This window comes from Bison bison, unplaced genomic scaffold (assembly GCF_000754665.1).
Source record: "Bison bison bison isolate TAMUID 2011002044 unplaced genomic scaffold, Bison_UMD1.0 scf7180017864322, whole genome shotgun sequence".
Taxonomy (NCBI): domain Eukaryota; kingdom Metazoa; phylum Chordata; class Mammalia; order Artiodactyla; family Bovidae; genus Bison; species Bison bison.
The window spans coordinates 1,502,839-1,524,225 of NW_011494894.1; the positions used below are offsets into that span (position 1 = coordinate 1,502,839).

Below are 21,387 nucleotides of genomic sequence, written 5' to 3' on the forward strand. Positions count from 1 at the left end.
CATACAATTATCTCCACTTCTCTTTTTTAAGGATAATTACAGTAAAACTAATTAGTTTGCATTAGACTGGCTTGATTACACAAATGCAGCAAGAATAGTGATTGATTGTGTAAGTTCTTTTTTTGTGTGTGTGTGTGTAAGTTCTTTTTAAGACTGCTTTGGTGGAAATTTTCATAAGGGGTCTCAGACTGAACTCTTAAAATCCTTTGAGACTAGGAAGCCATTCTAAGAATCATCACTAGATTTTCCTTGTAGTACCTATAGTCTGAGTGAACTCTCTTCAAGGTTGCTGGGTCTGCCAGGAGGTGGAACCTTCCATACTCATCTGGTAAGATTGATGGTAAACGTGTTAAGTAAGGCACGAGGCCAGTTTTTCCAAGTTGTCTGGTCATATCTGGGTCTATACACATTTCTCTCAAATATGACATTCTGTTTAAAGCCTTTGTGATATAGCCAGTGTTTCTAATTGTGTTCTGGTGTAAAGAGAACATTCTTATTGCACTTATGCAAATAATGAAATTTATTGCAATGGAAAGAATACTCAAGAGTTTCTGAATTTTGGTGAGATCAGGTAAGGAGAATGTTTCACTTTAGTTCACAAATGTTTATTACCAAATTGCTAAAAGCTTTTAAGAGAAAAGAGGATTTCCTTAAGCCTAGAAAAACAAAACACAAAAGAAAGAACCAGCAATGTTTTAAACAAAAAAATCATAAAAAATTATACGAATCTTTATCAGTTCATTCAGTCCTATGCAGTTTTTGATCTTCATCTTTTGTTAGCAGTTTTATGAATCTGGTTTTTCCTTAGAGTTCCATAAATTCTTACCCAGTTGTTATTATGATCTGAAAGTTAACATAAACTTGTATCCTAGAGTACCTGTCAGAATGCTTTTTAGAAATTTCTTTGAAGAAAGGACACTTTTTAGGAACGCTTTAGGAAAAACCTCGGAGTAAAGCAATAACTGTCTGTAAATGTCAAAAGACTTAAAATGCCATGGTTAAAGATCTGATTAGAGTTCATTACAGTGTAGTTGACAGGGAAATTTGGTTATTTCTATGATACATAACACTCTAAGACAGTAACTAGAATTATGACTGATAACATTATCAGAGTTATTATTGTATTACTATTATAAATAAAATATCACTGTGTATTATAATGTTTTATCACAACATTACCAGATACTAACATATATCAGATTTCTAGGAACTTCATATATTTTTAAAAGTACTTACATCCTATATAAATACAACATAAACTTAGTATTTTTATTTCTCAATGCTTCTTCACATGTAATTTAACATATCAAATAAGTGTAGTTAATTTAACATCTATCTTTTTATGAGAAGAGAGAACGAAATCTTTTGCAATATGCTTGGGGCCCTCTAAAAAACATCCCAAAGTTAGTTTGAGGTCAGAAAGACTTCTTTTAGAATTTGATTTTTGGGAAGTTTGTCAAAAATATTAAAAGGTTTAAAAATACTTGGTCACATAGGGTCATAGGAAACCGCGAAACAGTGCTTATGTATTTAACTAAAGTGGCAAAGACTTTACAGGCAAATATAGATTACATAGTTCTGAGTGAAAATTAGCTCTTTTAATGTTGACAGGACTAGGTTTAAGAGACCAAAGGTCTGATATAGACGGCAGGAACATAGGTGCTTATTTTGACAAAGCAAAGATCTTTGTGTCCCCCACCTCCTCCCTGGCAGATTGTTCAAAAGGTAAAGAAAAACCTTTTATAATCTCTGATTGTCAAAAGCAGACCAACAGTCTAAGAAAGCTTTGTCCCTTTCAACAGGGAGAAAGTCAAATTCTAATTTTATACCAGCTTACTTTTGATGTTAAAACTCACTTAATCAGACTCATTCCCATCTTAGCCAGTCCTGATAACACATAAAATTCCTTTTCCTTATTATTTCTAGTAGTTTTAATGATTAATATGAGAATTCTTAACCCTTATAAACCTTGTTTTTAAAATTGTTTAGAAAACTTGTTTCTAGTGAAAACTGGGAAGTGAGCAATTATGAACTATCTTTCACATTAGCATTCTGTGGATTGGCAGATTCTTAAATATTTTTAAAATTTCTAGAAATGTGTTTTCTTATAGTTTCTCAGTGTGGCAAAAACAAGCTTATTAAGAGAACAAAATGCCTTTAATTCCTCTATGAAAGAAAACAAAAATTAAATAAACTTGTGTTCAGTAATTAATATTTCAGTGCTCCACCTTGTTTGGAAATGATCTAGATATTTAATGCCTGTCGTTTAACTTAGTGGAATTTCAGGTTACTGTAAAGACTTGGAGACACTATTAGATGGTTCACCTACAAACTTTTTATCCTCCTTACATCTATTTTATTTACTTGTTTTTAACAATTATGCTTAGACTGCCCACAAAAGCTTCATGAAACATTAGACAATGTCAGTGTTCATTCTAAGCCATTTTTCTTGCTGACAAAATTTGTAATAGATAACATGAACTTATGTGATCTTTAGTGAGCCTGGGTTGAATGAAAGGTGTATACTTTCATTATTTTTAATATCAATAACTTTAAAGATGTGTCTGTCTGTTTTAATGAAATCAACAAACTTAAAACAAGCTTATTTACTCAATGTTATCTCAGATCATGTGAACCTCAAAAGCATTGGGGTTAATTTTTCTTATTTTTTAAAGAATTTTATGAATACATGAAGTGTTTAATTTTTTGTAAGCCAATTAAATAGAGCTCTTCTATAAATGCATTTTGGCTGTACAATCCAGAGTAGAAAATATATCTTTAACTCAGGTATAGGCACATGGGAATGTATAGGCAGGCACGAACTGGGACTGCATAGCTTCTCTACACTTAAGATTTCTCAGTAGCTCAAGTTCCAAATGACCTACCCCCAGCTCCTCTTTCCTGTGTTTTTTTTACTAATAAGAATTACCTCTCTGAAGTTTGTACGTTAATATTTACATCCCAAAGACATAAGAAAAAAATGCAAGTTATAAGACTTTTAAGTAAATAAGGGAGGTTATATGACTAGAAGAAGGAATAGGTGAATTTTGGATTGCCTTGAGCTGCATTTCTAGTCTTGCAAAGATTTATAGGATAAGGACAGTTGCTCTCAATTACTCAAGGAATTGGGTGGTTACTTAAATGACATCATAGGTTGATCCACCCGTAAGTCCTTTCAAGGGCTTTAGAAGGTTTTTCTTTGCTGCTGGGTATATTATTTTAGTTTAGGGGAGAAGGCCTTAAAAAGTTCTTACCAGGCTCTGTATATCAGCTTCCAAGTTGGCCAACTTTTGACCACAGAACTGCTTAAAATTTTAAAAATACAATCTTACCAGTTTTCAGCTTGAATAAACAGTAAATATTTCTGACAGTGTTGAACAACCCTTTGGACTTAAGAGGCATCCTGTAATGGGATTAAAAACACATTTTTCTCTTTATTGGGTACTACAGACAGAGATCCAGAAGAATTATAATAATTCTTACCCTTAGCTAACTTCTGCCAGTTTATTTCCAAGATCCTGGCTGCAGGTTCTAAGTGGGGTTTAAGTGGAAAGAATGTATCTCTGATGTTTACCAGAATTTGTCAAGGTTTTAAAATTAATTTTTGATTTTAGCTTCCCCTTGGTTGTTTAAGGGAATGATGTAGCAGCTTAGCAGAAAATCCTCAGTCTCATTATGTCTGAGAGGGGTGTTTACAGGGTCCTTCTTTCAGAGCTATATGGGGGTACCTTTAAGGCCATTAACCTCATAGACTTTTGTTTATGGCCCTGTAGTCTCTTCAGAGTAGAAAGACAGTTCAAACAGAGGACTACTAGAGTGAGTACTAGATAAAGGTAGATAGGGGGCAGTAGGAGTGGTGTCTGTCTTACAATCCTTTGTTTTAGATACCTCTTGTGTCTTTACTTTTTTATTAGTTTTTTGTAATGAAACTTTAAAGTTCTTTTTGGCATTTTGAAGCCTTTGGAAGCTCTGCATACCAATTAAAATATGTATCCCCTTCTGTTTGTAATTTAATTGGGGCACTCTTAAGTGTGCATCTCAAGTGAATGATCTTGTCTAGTTGCAAAGTTCCCCATAATGGCCATCATAATTCTAGGTTGTTTTTAGTTAGATTTTTGCCACTTTTGTAGATTTCCAGGATTATAGTTGTTAGACATAGGTTTGCTTAACTCTGGATTTTAAAGATTCCGTTATTATTTTTATTATTTTAGTTAAGCCTTTTGGTCTCTTGGAATCAAACTGATACCTAAGAGGGGTGAGTCACTGTATTGGGGATTATGTAGTGTTTTACCGTCTACCTCTGTGTGTGGAAATTTTCTTAAGGTTAGAAGATGACTGTCAATATCCCATTCTGTGACCAGCTTATCCTAATTTGGGAGTTTTTGAGTTAGGTGGTAGTTGCGCTAACAGATCTTAAATCCTTAATCCTTAACCATAAATGTTGAGGCTGTTTTGAATTCTGGGATATTATTAGCATTTAGCCTTTATCTACATAAAATAAGACCCCCGCCCCCACCATGTACCTTCAGGTAACTAAGTTCCAGCCAAGAAGAAGCCTTATGTGTACCACACCAGTGCCCCAATGTGGGACCTTAGACTGGGGAAAGGATTAAACCAGCAGATCTCAATAAATGAGGGTGGTGGACTGGGGGCCCCACATAAATAGGGAACTGCACATTACCGCGAACAGTTCCTAAGTGGATCCTGGGACAGAGTTAAGGGTTGAGGGTTCTGCTCAAAAACCTGGGAACTACAATCCATAATAAAGCGAGGGATTTGAGTTCCAGGCAGAAGTGCCCATCAGCTTAAGGTGTCTTGCTCTGTAAAGGAAAGCCAATCAGACGTGGAGCTTGATGCAGAGAGAAAGGAGCTTGGTGTTTACAGAAACTTACCCCTGGTCCTTGAAAATAGCAAGAAAGACAGCAACCGCAAAAAGGGCTCCACAGGTTCCAAACCTGTGTGTCAGAATGCCATCAGAAGTTTGTTCACTTTGGATCCCAGCTCTGACACCCTATCTATTAAAAGGATCCAGCCTAGTAAGTTTGAAGATCTAGTTGGCTTTTTTAGTTGATTCATGAACCAGGCAGCCTCCCATCCAGCAAGTAGAAAGGAACTCCAGGGAACTCCAGAAAGGGAAAGGTTGTTAAAGCCAGAGAGGGGCTGGGACAAGGAAGTTGTAAACAGAAAAGAACTATTTGAGCAAGGCACCCTCCTTTGGGAGACAAAAATACTTATTGGCCAGTTACCTCCCTGGTGCTGACCAGGAAATTGCAGACTGACTGGTTAAGATTCCAGTCCTGGGGAAGTTTGAAACTACAGTTAGGTTAGGTGTTAAGTCTTGGTTTGGTGACATGGGCTTAGCTCAGGTGGCTCCATTTTGGGCTGCTTGTTTCTTTAAGGACCAAAAAACAGCAAAACAACATTGAAAGCAATTATAATCGAGGCAGTGCCTGGGTGTGAATGTTATTGTGACTATTGCTTTTACTATTCTTTGGTGACTCTTTGAACTTCGAGGGTTCACATGACACTGAGTTTAGAAAAAACATTAATAGAAGATTGGTTAAATGCAAATGGGAAGCAGATTCCCTTTCTCAACCAGGTTTGTGTTATTCATGGAAAGGCTGCTGGCTCCATGTTTGTGGATTTTGTATAGAACCATACATTACAGTTCTTCTCAAGGTTGCCTTTTGTTGTCAGAACACTTAGCATAAGTCAGAAATGGTAGGCTTTCCCTGAAAAGAACAAAAAACCCATTAAATATAATAAATCAGCACTTAAAAAAAAAAACAACAAATTCTCACCACCAAGGCCATCTCAAATAGGCATATTCTTTTATGTGACTGAAGTTGTTTAAAAGAGAATCACTAACAAACAAAAACTTACTGCAGCAAACCCAGGTTGATTTGGATGTTCTTTCTAAAGTGATAAATTTGAATGCAAACCAGGCACCCTTGACCAAGAGTAATGTGGCATAGAGCCTGGTGGACAGTGTGGAGTAGAGGAGTAGAGATCAGAATATAAGATGTGATTAAGTACAGTCTTATATGGGAATTAAATTCTGAGCATGTGGAGACGATCAAGTATGATCCGAATGCTCTTAAAAATCCCCTAAAATTCCCCATAAAGTACAAATGTAGACACACTGGCTTTCAAGAAGTCCAACATGGGGCTTCCCGGGTGGCTCAGTGGTGGGGAGTCCGCCTGCCAATGCTGGAGACGCAGGTTTGATCCCACACGCTGCGGAGCTGCCCCGCCTGTCACCACATCTACCGAGCCTATGCCCCTGAGCCTGTGCTCCTCAACGGGGGAGACCACCCCAAAGAGAAGCCCATGCAGTACAACTGGGGAGTGGCCCCTGCTCCCTGCAATTAGAGAAGAGCCCGTGCGGCAGTGAGGATCCAGCACAGCCAAAAATGAATACATAAAATTATTGTAAAAAGTTCAACATGGTCAGTTCTTCCTTCAGCATTGCTTTTCTTCTGTTGAATCAGTGATGAGGCATTAGCTATATTCTTTTTTAGTGTCTAAGGGTAGAATAACAGAACTGGAAGAATTCACTTTTCTAGTTCTTGAAACTGATTTTCATTATTTCTGTGAGTAAAAATGCCCTTTTTTAAAAACGGATAAATGAGTGGTCTTTAATTGGAGAAGGCAATGGCACCCCACTCCAGTACTCTTGCCTGGAAAATCCCATGGACAGAGGAGCCTCGTAGGCTCCAGTCCATGGGGTCGATAAGAGTCGGGCACGACTGAGCGACTTCGCTTTCGCTTTTGTTTTCCAAAGAAATCCTTGGGTAAGAAGAATGTTTGAGAGCCCAGTTTTTCTCCTAGAGGCCCATTCTCTTTTACATGGTGTGAAATTTATATGCCTCTTCATGGCTGTGATTTTACCGTGTGCTGTCTGATTCCTTCAGTCTCTTTGCTTCTCTCTGACTCAGGCTCCTGCCTCAACTCCTTACATTTATTTTCTCCTCATCTTTGTTCCCTTACTCACTTGTATTGTGCTTGCCCTGTGCTCTGTATTCTTCTTGTTCTACTCAATGATCTAATTCAGATTCAATTATGTGAAGCGTGGTAGCATACGACCTGGTTTAGATTTAGGTTCTTAAATTAACTTTGTGATGGAGAAAGGCATTTCCCATCTCCAAGCCTCCATTTCCTTTGTTAAGAAAAGAAGGTAATACAGTAGATGAATTTACTGTTGTGATCAAGGAGTGGCCAGATGGTGATAGCCTCTTGGGTAAATAAGAATTTCACAATTCTATTATCTGTAGATGAATGAGAATTTCACAATTCTATTATCTGTAGATGGTACCTTCTATAAAAACTTCTCTGAGGAAGCTGAGTGAGAGTTGGTGCTCTGGGATAGGCTAGGCAGGCCAGTGCTTCTAAAATTGTCAATGACAACTTAAATACTTATTTGGCTGAACAGGGTCTTGGTTGCAGCCCACAGGGGCTTTGATCTGAATTCCCTGTGGCATGTGGGATCTTTTTCATTGCAGCATGCACATTCTTTGTTGTGGTATTTGGGATCTAGTTCCCCGACCAAGGATCGAACCTGGGCCCCCTGTAATGGGAGTTTGGAGTCTTATCTACTGAACCACCAGGGAAGTCCCTCAATAACAACTACAAAATTTCTGCTCATTTCTACTGAGCTACACTTTCTTCTTTCACACGTTCTATAATCACCCTGATTCTATCCTCTCTCTTGATTTGAGGTAAAGAAATATGAGTTGACTGAATATATACAAAACGTCTTTTACTGGACACCAGAACTTTTTGACCTAACGGTTGTTAAAGAAATAACAGAAGCAGCTTTTCTGTCTTGACTGCCAGAGCACAGTGGAAATTCTGAATGATCAACAGAAATGTAGAGAACTTACTGAAGGTATTGGTTTATTTCTAGGTAGCATGTTAAATATGGATCCATTTTTAAAAGCATTTATAGATAGATTACTGAAGAAATAATAGTCGCATGACCTAGTGTGGGGTTAGCAGTTAAATTCCAGGTAGCCTAGTTGCCCTGAAAAATAATCATAAGCTTTGTGTGTGTCTTAAAAGGAAGATTAAGAAATTAAGGTTAGATTCAAAAGTTTTGATCAAGTAAAATCCGTTTAAAGTCACATTTATAAATAATGTGATTAGTTGGACTTATTCTGGAAATCGATAGATTGATCTTTTCTTTATGGGACTCACAGACCTCAGCAAGGATCCTGCAGCCACAGTCTGCAAGAGGTGGTTTTCATCCTGGGCGGCTGCTGTTGATCGGCAGTGCTTGTGACCTACTTTTAAGGGGCTGATAAGGAAGGAGTCCTAGTATGTATATTTAAGGTTACATTTAAAAAGGCTTCCAGTATTTCCATCACTTCATTGTTGTTTCCATGGAAGCGGAACCACTATCATCAGCAGGAGTCCATTTCAACTGCTAGTTTCCGGTTCTTTTTTCTCTGTTACTATGGTGACTGCCTAGAAAGCGACAGAAATACCAAAAGTTTAAAAAGCAGCAATTTGATTACAAAATAGAGTTTTAGCTCTAGCTTTAAATAGGTGTTTTATAGTCTTGACATTTTTGAATTTCAGGTTACTTTGTGAGAAAGTTAATTTTTTTTTCTTTTGAAAAAAAGAATATTTTGAAGTTTTATTAGAGGTTAATTACACTGAAGGTTTCCCAGGTGGCACAGTGCTAAAGAATCTGCCTGGCAATGCAGAAGGGGCAGGTTAGATCCCTGGGTTGAGAAGATCACCTGGAGAAGGAAATGGCAACCCACTCCAGTATTCTTGCCTGGGAAATCCCATGGACAGAGGAGCCTGGTGGGCCAAAGTCCACAGGGTCACAAAGAGTTGGGCATGATTGAGTGACCGAACAACGACAACCATAAAGGAGAGAAGAGATGGAATTGTAAGGTAAGAGCTGTGAAAGGAAAGATATTCAAGCAAAATTGCAATCCAGGCTTTGTTGCAGTTTTTCTTTGAGGTCTGTATTCAGTTAGGGTTCTTTGGTTTACATGTGATACAGTCCACTTCCTTAGGATTGTAGGTCCAGCTAAAATCAGGGGCCCCAGTCACATTAGAGTTTCTTTTTTTGTCTCTCATATTTGCATCTGTCAAGTTCCTTCTTGTAGGTTTTTTTTTTTTTTTCTTTGACAGAAACGATGGCTGTTGGCAGTCCCACTCATCTTATTTCCAGCATCAGTTACACAGAGGATTGGTCCAGTTTGTGTTGGGTCAAATTCTCCCTTCTCCAGCTGTGGCCAGGAGGGTGGGGTTCTGATTGGCTCTGCAGTAACAGGGAGGCTCACCCTTGGCTAACAAGTAGTGATTGGAGGGGCTGAGATCTGAAAAAAGGTAGAAGCTTTCTTTCAAACCATGTTAAGGGTTGAATGAACACAAGATGGAATCAAGATTGCCAGGAGAAGTATCAATAATCTCAGATATGCAGATGACACCACCCTTATGGCAGAAAGTGAAGAACTAAAGAGCCTCTTGATGAAAGGGAAAGAGGAGAGTGAAGAAGTTGGCTTAAAGCTCAACATTCAGAAAATGAAGATCATGGCATCTGGTCCCATCACTTCATGACAAATAGATGGGGAAACAGTGGAAACAGTGACAGAATTTATTTTGGGGGGCTCCAAAATCACTGCAGATGGTGGCTGCAGCCATGAAATTAAAAGATGCTTACTCCTTGGAAGGAAAGTTATGACTAACCTAGACAGTATATTAAAAAGCAGAGACATTACTTTGCCAACAAAGGTCCCTCTAGTTAAAGCTAGTAGTCATGCATGGATGTGAGAGTTGGACTATAAAGAAAGCTGAGCGCCAAAGAAATGGTGCTTTTGAACTGTGGTGTTGGAGAAGACTCTTGAGAGTCCCTTGGACTGCAAGGAGAGCCAACTAGTCCATCCTAAAGGATATCAGTCCTGAATATTCATTGGAAGGACTGATGCTGAAGCTGAAACTCCATTACTTTGGCCACCTGATGCAAAGAACTGAATCATTTGAAAAGACCTTGATACTGGGAAAGATTGAAGGCGGAAGGAGAGAGGGATGACAGAGGTTCAGATGGTTGGATGGCATCACTGACTCAATGGACATGAGTTTGAGTAGACTCCGGGAGTTGGTGATGGACAGCGAGGCCTGGTGTGCTGTGGTCCAAGGCGTTGCGAAGAGTTGGACATGACTGAGCGACTGAACTGAACTAAGAGTTGGTAGTGGTTGGCAGGAGATGGAGGGGTCTGAAGGGGAGGAGAAAAGGACATTTCCCAGAAGAAGTAGATGTTATTTCAGGCAGAAAGTCTTTTGGGGGAAAATATCTGCTTTATTGTAATTCAGTTCATTCAGCAAACTAGGTGATATTATTGCATAGGATTTGGTTTTGAAAGGAAAACCAAGATTGAAAACTTTAATAATTTATTGCTTTCTTTACTACTGGATCTGTTGTAGTACCTTTTATGTATTTTGTCTCCTTTAATCTCTGTAGTCATTTGAGGTATGTATTTCCATTTTAGAGAATGAGGAAGAGGTTCAGAGTTGAAATGGCTTATCATTGGACACATGACTAATGAGAGGCAGGGCCAGAATTCAGATAACCAGGGTTTCTGGGATGTAGTCCAGGGTACTTTTCCACTGTGTGATACTTAAAACAGCTTCATTCAGAAGGTGCCTAGGGTGAATTATAAAAACAGTACTGTGTATTATGAAGTGCTTTGATAAAAATGAGTCATGCACAGTATTGAATAGTATTTATAAACGGAACCATAGACATCGTATAGTACAGTGGTGTCAAACTTTTTGACTTTCAGCCCTAGAATCTTTTCTTCAAATGAAATGTTATAGTCGAGTACATAAAATGGATAAAAGCATCGGATCATCCTGCTCTGGAGAGGAGAGATCCAGGAGTAGACCGCCTCCTTTTTGAGATCCTGAGTTCATTAAAGGCCGCTTTGAATACCCTTCCGTTAGGGAAACTGGGAGCCAGACAGGGTAGTGACCCTATTTCAGTTTCAGATAATTATATGTTAAAAGAATTAAAGTCACATTCTTGTGTTCAGTTGTAAGGTGGGTGACAATTTGTTATTCATGAATAAACCATGACACTTGGAAATATTAAAGTTTCCCTGAATACTTTTATCTGGTTTGGTGGTACTTTTACAGCATCTCACATCCATGTCTCACCTCTTACTAAATATCTCTTCCATTTGGTGCTATTTGTTGAGTTGGACTAGCCTAATCTTTTGTCCACAGAGCTTTTTATATCACATTCTTTATATATTGATTCCTTTTATACAATATGGGAATTTCAGAATTTAGATAAATGCAATTTATCTGGGTAATATGTAGACCTTGCTGATATTAGTAACTTTGATGTCTGTTCCGATTTTGATCTCTCTCGTCTTTTCAATTAGAAATGTGACAGGTGGTAAATTGGGTAGAAGGAAGTTAATCTTCAGTTTGCAGGAGTGAAAGTTTACTTTTCACATGTCCGGACTTTTGTTTTCTCCTTTTAGGAGAGTCAAGCCCCACCCGGCGAGAAGCTGTGAAGAGAAGAACTGCAGAATATCTCATGCGAGCAGAGAGTCTCTCTAGCCTTTGTGCGAAACCTCAGCTTGATGATGTGTCTCAGGTATGTCTTATGTTTCATTGTGCATTTCCTTTTAGCCATCTTTGCTGTTTTTTTTTTTCTCTTGATTTTATTTCGAACTAGGATGTTTGAGAATTTTGGTCTTTGGAATTTTATCAGTGATTTTCTTTCTTTTTTTTTTTAGCAGAAATTTTATTGGAAGAATTCTGATACACTCATTTATTATTTTTTAAAAATACGTTTGAGGTTAAAATATATCCGTGAATGTCTTCAGTTAGAAAAAAGCAAAATATGAGCTTGTTGTGTTGTTCTTAGGCAAATCATAATTGCTCACTCTAGTGTATTCAAACCAAATTAAAACATAGTCTTTGACACTTCAACCTAGCTGTGTATTCAGACGTTTTAGAATTGTTTTGATGACATCCTCTTCACTAAAGAAATCAAACCCAGATCAAACTTGGCCATATGTTTAGAAACCATTAAAGACAGATAGGTAAAATGTTGTAGGGGTGTTTAAAATATACAAGAAAGGATTTGGCAGTTTTTCATTCACAGTATTTCTGACACAGAAGACCCATTGTGTTTCTCGATCAGACTCACAAACATTCGGGCAAAATATCACTTGGGCAGATATATCACTGAATTTTCTGCTCTTAGAGGAAGCAATGAGACTCCTTGGCAAGCTCTTGACAGGATACCTCTAGTTCAAAATGGCAGCTTTATTGAGCCTAATAGATGTATGATACATGATACTTAAAATTCAAAATAAAGCTTTTTCGTTCTGCCAGCAAAAGAGAAGTTTTACATTGGCAGCAGCAATGAAAAGAGATGGCAAATAAGTAAAACCCAAAGAAATAAAGAGAAGCTCTATGAAAATTTATTATTTAGAGGGGAAAAAGAGAAGATGAAAACTATTCTAGGAATATTAGATCACTTAATGAATACATGTAGTGCTGCTTTTATAGAAGCACCTTCAAGATATACCTTTGAAAGAGTTTTGGATGAAAATATACCTGGGGTAAATGAAATAGAATGTTATACACAGGCCCTTAGAGTACTGGATAATAGGAATATGGTAATTTCCTATATGAAAAATTTGGCTATACAAGATATAAAAATTTAAGTGACCCACGTTCCACAGTCCCAATTCTACCAATTTCCTGTCCAACCCAGCATGCAAAATGGAAAACGTCTCTATATTCCCACTATTCCTATATTAAAATGAAGGAGCAGCTTACAAGGTTACTTGAGAAAAAAAAGGCCGAAGTGATCATAAAATCACTTATTTGTGCAAAAATGCCATAGAAAAGATGAGATGTCTTCTGTAATAAACAGTAAATTACTGGTTTTACTTTACTTGTATATCCACTGCTGTCTACAATATTTACTCACTGGTTAACCAAACACTTACTGAGCCTGGAAGTGTAAATTTGTGCTGAATTGAGGGACAGTAGGATACATGAGACATTCTTTTTTCCACCATGATCAAAATTACACATATTGAATTTGCAAAGGCATGGGAAAATTCAAGAGTTCAGGGTAAAATATTAAGTTTAAGCATAAACTAATACTAATTAGGAAATCTATTTCTTCCTTTTGAAGAGGTGTCTGTAAAATGTTCAGTTCAGTTCAGTCACTCAGTTGTGTCCAACTCTTTGCAACCCCATGGACTGCAGCACGTCAGGCCTCCCTGTCCATCACCAACTCCCGGAGTTCACTCAAACTTATGTCCATTGAGTCAGTGATGCCGTCCAGCCATCTCATCCTCTGTCGTCCCCTTCTCCTCCTGCCCCCAATCCCTCCCAGCATCAGAGTCTTTTCAAATGAGTCAGCTCTTCACATCAGGTGGCCAAAGTATTGGAGTTTCAGCTTCAATATCAGTCCTTCCAATGAACACTCAGGACTTATCTCCTTTAGGATGGACTGGTTGGATCTTCTTGTAGTCCAAGGGTCTCTCAAGAGTCTTCTCCAACACCACAGTTCAAAAGCATCAATTCTTCGGGGCTCAGCTTTCTTTATAGTTCAACTCTCACATCCATACATGACTGGAAGAACCATAGCCTTGACTAGATGGACCTTTGTTGGCAAAGTAATGTCTCTGCTTTTTAATATGCTGTCTAGGTTAGTCATAACTTTCATAAATTAAAAGCGTCTTTTAATTTCATGGCTGCAGCCACCATCTGCAGTGATTTTGGAGCCCTCCAGAATAAAGTCTGTCACTGTTTCCACGGTTTCCCATCTATTTGCCATGAAGTGATGGGACCAGATGCCATGATTTTAGTTTTCTGAATGTTGAGGTTTAAGCCAACCTTTTCACTCTCCTGTTTCCCTTTCATCAAGAGGCTCTTTAGTTCTTCTTCACTTTCTGCCATAAGGGTGGTGTCATCTGCATATCTGAGGTTATTGATATTTCTCCCGGCCATCTATAAAATGGAATGTAAATCAAATCGTATATATCTCTCTCATGCAGTGCAAAATTATTTGTACTTAGACAACAACTTCCTGCCTTCTAAGTTAACATCTCTTGGCCAGGAGTTCAGTTTCTCTTCACTCGCACTGGTACTGACAATATTGAATCAGTCCCTTTTAAGCAGCTTACTCTGTGAGTGTCAAGAAAACTTTTTTGTTAAACAAAAAGTTCTTAAAAGTGCTTAAAGGAGCTCTGATTGCTCATTTTGGCCTGCACAATGTTAGAAGGTAATTAGCATAGACGTGGGATCCAAAGAAGGAAATGAGTCTAAACAAGGTATATATAACAACTATTCCTCTTTGTCAATTTTGTCATTTTGATTGTTCATGATTTAATTTTGCTATTGTTGTTTACTCACTAAGTCATGTCTGAATCTTTTGTGACCCCATGGAGCCTGCTAGTCTCCGCTGTCCATAGGATTTCCCAGATAAGAATACTGGAGTGGATTACCATTTCCTTTTCCATCAATGATTTTCAGACCATGAACTCCTTATTGCCAAATTCAGACTTAAATTGAAGAAAGTAGGGAAAACCACTAGACCATTCAGGTATGACCTAAATCAAGTCCCTTATGATTATACAGTGGAAGTGAGAAATAGATTTAAGGGCCTAGATCTGATAGAGTGTCTGATGAACTATGGACTGAGGTTCATGACATTGTACAGGAGACAGGGATCAAGACCATCCCCATGGAAAAGAAATGCAAAAAAGCAAAATGGCTGTCTGGGGAGGCCTTACAAATAGCTGTGAAAAGAAGAGAAGTGAAAAGCAAAGGAGAAAAGGAAAGATACAAACATCTGAATGCAGAGTTCCAAAGAATAGCAAGAAGAGATAAGAAAGCCTTCCTCAGCGATCAATGCAAATAGAGGAAAACAACAGAATGGGAAAGGCTAGAGATCTCTTCAAGAAAATCAGAGATACCAAAGGAACATTTCATGCAAGATGGGCTCGATAAAGGACAGAAATGGTATGGACCTAACAGAAGCAGAAGATACTAAGAAGAGGTGGCAAGAATACACAGAAGAACTATACAAAAAAGATCTTCATGACCCAGATAATCACGATGGTGTGATCACTGACCTAGAGCCAGACATCCTGGAATGTGAAGTCAAGTGGGCCTTAGAAAGCATCACTATGAACAAAGCTAGTGGAGGTGATAGAATTCCAGTTGAGCTATTCCAAATCCTGAAGGATGATGCTGTGAAAGTGCTGCACTCAATATGCCAGCATATTTGGAAAACTCAGCAGTGGCCACAGGACTGGAAAAGGTCCGTTTTCATTCCAATCCCAAAGAAAGGCAATGCCAAAGAATGCTCAAACTACCGCACAATTGCACTCATCTCACACGCTAGTAAAGTAATGCTCAAAATTCTCCAAGCCAGGCTTCAGCAGTATGTGAACCGTGAACTTCCTGATGTTCAAGCTGGTTTTAGAAAAGGCAGAGGAACCAGCGATCAAATTGCCAACATCCGCTGGATCATGGAAAAAGCAAGAGAGTTCCAGAAAAATATCTATTTCTTCTTTATTGACTATGCCAAGCCTTTGACTGTGTGGATCACAAGAAACTGTAGAAAATTCTGTAAGAGATGGAAATACCAGACCACCTGATCTGCCTCTTGAGAAATTTGTATGCAGGTCAGGAAACAACAGTTAGAACTGGACTTGGAACAACAGACTGGTTCCAAATAGGAAAAGGAGTTCATCAAGGCTGTATATTGTCACCCTGGTTATTTAACCTATATGCAGAGTACATCATGAGAAACGCTGGACTGGAAGAAACACAAGCTGGAATCAAGATTGCCGGGAGAAATTCAATAACCTCAGATATGCAGATGACACCACCCTTATGGGAGAAAGTGAAGAGGAACTCAAAAGCCTCTTGATGAAAGTGAAAGTGAAGAGTGAAAAAGATGGCTTAAAGCTCAACATTCAGAAAACGAAGATCATGGCATCCGGTCCCACCACTTCATGGGAAATAGATGGGGTAACAGTGTCAGACTTTATTTTTCTGGGCTCCAAAATCACTGTAGATGGTGACTGCAGCCATGAAATTAAAAGACGCTTACTCCTTGGAAGGAAAGTTATGACCAACCTAGATAGCATATTCAAAAACAGAGACATTACTTTGCCAACAAAGGTTCGTCTAGTCAAGGCTATGGTTTTTCCTGTGGTCAGCTATGCGATGTGAGAGTTGGACTGTGAAGAAGGCTGAGCGCCGAAGAATTGATGCTTTTGAACTGTGGTGTTGGAGAAGACTCTTGAGAGTCCTTTGGACTGCAAGGAGATCCAACCAGTCCATTCTGAAGGAGATCAGCCCTGGGATTTCTTTGGAAGGAATGATGCTAAAGCTGAAACTCCAGTACTTTGGCCACCTCACGCGAAGAGTTGACTCATTGGAAAAGACCCTGATGCTGGGAGGGATTGAGGGCAGGAGGAGAAGGGGACGACAGAGGATGAGATGGTTGGATGGCATCACTGACTCGATGGACGTGAGTCTGAGTGAACTCTGGGAGTTGGTGATGGACAGGGAGGCCTGGCGTGCTGCGATTCATGGGGTCGTAAAGAGTCAGACCCGACTGAGCGACTGATCTGATCTGATCTGATTGATGGGAAGAAAAGCATTAAAGCAAATCATCAAAGATGAAATAAAATGAGACTCATCTTCTCCTTCTTTTTCTTGGCCCTTTGCTCTTTGTTCTGTGCTGTGCTGAACAGTTGTCATTTGTGTCTGACTCTCTGCGACCCCATGGGCTGTAGCCCGCTAGGCTCCTCTGTCTATGGGGATTCTCCAGGCAGGAATTCCATCCCTAATATCTATAATATTGCCATGTGTAGAATGACAGTAATTTATACTTTATTTCATTTGAAATTTTAAATTATGATTCTTATAGCATTCACATACAGTTTTATTGATTCATGCTAAAACTAATTTAAGTGTAAGTCCTACAGGTGGCAGCTAACGATCACCTGGAATTAGAAAGGCATAATTCTAACAGGGATATTTAGGGTGTTTGGGGCTACCCCTAGTCTCATTAAGAAAGCAGGTGAATGCTTAAAATGTTAGAAACATTGTGGTTTATCGTTATTTTTTTTATGTTACGTCTATCTGGATGTGGCATATTTCTGGAAGATATTTTCTTTTTTAATTAAACCAAGGTTTTATTTTTATGATGCAATTTAAGAGTTACATCTTCTAGGGCAAAAATGTTTCTTAATTAATCTAAGGCAGGCTTGTCTACGTCTCAGATCTGTCCCTTGAAGCTGTGGAAGATTGGACAAGATACTTAACTCCACCTCTTCACTTCAGTTTCTACATGTGAATAGTGAGGATAATAGTAATTCCCTGCTAGGTTGTTGTTAGGATTAAATAGGTTAAAAAAAAATCGCTCACGTATGTGGATGCATGCACATACTCCCATGTAAACAATCAAGCGCCTACCTTGTAAAAAGACTGGCTAATAAGCCAAGCTTTTAAGACTAGAAGGAAATGGCAACCCAGTCCAGTGTTGTTGCTTGGAGAATTCCAGGGACGGGGGACCCACAGAGTCGGACACGACTGAAGTGACTTAGCTTAATAAACATTAACCTATTTTCCATCTCCCCTCATATATTTGCTTTATATATTTTTTTGGACATTTATAAATGCTTTTTATACTTTTTGAAAATTGTAAAAGGTTTCAGTTTCTAGTTTAGAAACAGACTGTAATCTTGGTGCATCAGACCACTAGAAATTTTTCTGCTGCTTTTCTGAGTCCTTTTCATTTTCTGTATGACCTTTTAAAACGTACAGTTATCAGAACTATACTTCTTAGTGTAAGAATTTCTGTTGTTAGGCAGTTGACCGTTCTTTTTAGGACAAAGTATATACACTTTTGTTACTTCTTCTAACATAATAAATGTGTTTAAGTAAAGTTACCTGCTGAGCCATTTCCAGATTGTTAATGGTTATAACTCTGTTCTGTTTGCTAATCTTTTCCTGTTTTCTGTCATTGTTGTTTCAATTATATTATTTCTTTACTATTGAATTAGTCTTTCTAATTTTAAAATTAAAAAGCATTTTTAATGAAGTATAATTGACTCAACGATATTGTATTAGTTTTAGGTGTACAGCATAGTGATTCAATATATTTATATATTGCAAAACATGCATCATAGTAAGTCTAGTTATCATCTATCACCATATGAAGTTATTACAGTACTATTAACAGTATTCCTTGTGCTGACTTATTTACTTTTAACTGAAAGTTTTTACCTCTTAATCTCCCTTACCTATTTCACTCAACTCTCCCACCTCCCCTCTGGCAACCACCAGTTTGGATCTGTGTCTGTTTCTATTTTGTTATGTTTATACATTTGTTTTTTAGATTCTGTATATAAGTGAAATCATATGCTGTTTGTCTTTCCTGTCTGATTTAGTGTACTTAGCCTAATATCCTCTAAGTCCATGCATGTTGTTGCAAATGACAGGGTTGCATTTAAACATTTTTAAGTGGACTGTTTATCTGAAGGTTGCTTTGAATTCAGTTCTTGTTTTCTGTGGAGTTGGCAGCTGGCCCTACGTGCAGTCCAGTGTGTATATTCTCCATCTATTTTGGGGGGGGACATTGATAAACATATTAAATAGGATGGGCCTCTATGAACTTAGTTTTTTTTTGTTTAACTAAATCCATCTTGTATATAAATACAGTTGATCTTGAACAACATAGGCTTGGACGGTGCGGGTCTACTTACATGTGAATTTTTTTTAGCAGTAGTACTGCAGGATCTGTTGTTCAGTTGCTGAGTTGGGTCTGACTCTTTGTGACCCCATGGACTGTAGCTCACCAGGTCTTCCATCTTCCACTGTGTCCTAGAGTTTGCTCAGATTCGTGTCCATTGAACTGGTGATGCCATCCAACCATCTCATCCTCTGCCGTCCTCTTCAATCTTTCCCAGCATCAGAATCTTTTCCAGTGCGTCATCACTTCGCATCAGGTGGCAAAGTGTTGGAGCTTCAGCATCAGTCCTTCCAATGACTATTCAGGGTTGATTCCTTTTAGGATAGACTGCAGTCTAAGGGTCTCTCAAGAGTCTTCTCCAGCACCACTATTTGAAAGCATGAATTCTCTGGTGCTAAGCCTTCTTTATGGTCCAATTCTCACATCCATACATGACTACGGGAAAAAACATAGCTTTAGTCGACTGTATGGACCTTTATTGGCAAAGTGATGTCTTTGCTTTTTAATATGCTCTCTAGATTGGTTGTAGCTTTTCTTCCAAGGAACAAGCGTCTCTTAATTTTGTGGCTGCAGTCACCATCCACAATGATTTTAGAGCCCAAGAAAATAAAATCTGTCACTGTGTTTCCATTTTATTCCCCAGCTATTTGCCACGAAGTGATGGGGCTGAATGCTGTGATCTTAGTTTTTTTAATGTTGAGTTTCAAGCCAGCTTTTTCACTCTCCTCTTTGACTTTCATCAAGAGGCTCGTTAATTCCTCTTCATTTTCTGTCATTAGAGTGGTATCATCTTCATATCTGAGGTTGTTGGTATTTCTCCCAGCAGTCTTGATTCCAGCTTGTGAGTCATCCAGCCTGGCATTTCTACTCATCCTTACTCATTCAAGCTCCCTATTTATACATTCTCTGTTACAGTTCCCCATAATCACTTTTATAAGGGAATAACTTATTAAGCAAATAAGTATATAAAGCCTGCCGTGTAACTTTTGACTTTGAGAAAGGAACCATGATGTGTATCAGTCAGAATTTTCTTTCAGGCATAGCTTTAAATGAAAATAAATCAAAAGAGATTTAGTATAGGGAAGCTGATTGTATTAGATTATATAAATTCACTAGCATCTAAGACTCTGTGTGTACAGTATCAAACTAGGTGTGCGTTGGAGTTGCATCCACACAGTCTCTGCTCTTGCACACCTAAAGCAGGGTTTCCCAGCCTCTGGATCTAAGGCCTGATGATCTGAGATGGAGTTAATGTAATAATACGAGAAACAAAGTGCACAGTGAATGGAATGTGCGTGAATTGTCCCCAAACCGTCCCCCTTCCAGCCCGGCCGATGGAAGAATTGTCTTCCATGAAGCCAGTCCCTGGTGCCAAAGAGGTTTGGGACCACTGCCCCAAAGCACAATTGAGGAGCCAGTATATGTGCATCATTGAGGTAACAAGCGTTAGAATTGTAAGAGCCATGTAGAATAATAAAACTTGTATCGGCAGGGGTTAAAAAGGGGTACCTAGTGAATTAGATTTGATATGTTAGGATTTTTTCCCTCAATTCTTAGGCAATTAACAGCAAGGTGTTTTTCTTTTAGAGTAAGCATTTACTTTTTATTTTCACTTTTGTATTTTACTGTATTAATATGTGTGTGTGTGTGTGTGTGTGCGCGCGCACACACACGCACACACACACATACCTGTGGCTCAGTCGTGTCTGAAACTCTTTGTGACCCCCATGGACCTCCAGGTTCCTCCATTCATAGAATTTTCCAGGCAACAATACTGAAATGGGTTACAATTTCCTTCCCCAGGGGAATCTTCTGGACCCAGGGATTGAACCCACATCTCCTACGTCTCCTGCTTTGGCAGGCAGGTTCTATCACTGTGCCACCTGGGAAGCCCTTACTCTATTAAACCTGGCCTTTATTTAGGTTAGAGACATGCTTGATTATTTCTTGTCTGAAATTTAATGTAAAATGTCTTTTGGAGGTTCTTGATTAGCTTGATGAATTTATTTCTCTTCTTTAACCATATTTGGACTATAGTGTCAACCAATACAACAAGTGAATTGATTTATTTATTTATTTTTTTTTTTTTACCGTCTTCCATTGTATTTTATTTTATTTTTTTTTTTTTCCTTTAAAAAAGTGATTTATTTTAAATGTGCTTTTAAAAACAAAGGTCTTATTGATAACGATTTTAAGTAGATTATCTCAATGTGGGGTTTAAGTAAAAGGTCAAATCTTGTCGAAGTATTTTTGGTATGACTCAGTTCTGATCACAGACACACTGTATCAAGAAAATGAAATTAGCTAGCATTTTCAGGTCTGAGTACTTGTTTAAAGAGGCAGAAACTTTTTTTTTTCCTTCCCACAAATAAAGATTTCAGGGAGAGAACTATGATTGAGAAACACGGAAAATTAAAAATGCTGTTGTATACGTGTTCTTTAAACAAGTTAATACTATATGAGAGGGGAAAAGCATTGGCTATGCTACACTAGAAGAAGGAACTTAATGCACATGTGTAATTTTTGGAGTGTGGCCCGATGAGTCTCAGATGTTTTTTGCTTGAAATTTGTTGCATTTATTCAGTTTGTTCAACTAAAGGGCCTACATTTTGTATCAGAAA

General features: G+C 38.3%; 1 protein-coding gene across 3 annotated transcripts in view; it reads left to right on the forward strand.

Moving 5' to 3' along the window:
- RPS6KC1 (ribosomal protein S6 kinase, 52kDa, polypeptide 1) overlaps positions 1–21,387 on the forward strand; it is a 205,992-nt gene that overhangs the window by 103,498 nt on the left and 81,107 nt on the right. For all 3 annotated transcript variants that reach the window (XM_010853047.1, XM_010853048.1, XM_010853049.1), the window contains one exon: positions 11,505–11,620. In XM_010853047.1, the coding sequence (XP_010851349.1) occupies positions 11,505–11,620 (116 nt within the window). The remainder of the gene's footprint in view (positions 1–11,504; positions 11,621–21,387) is intronic.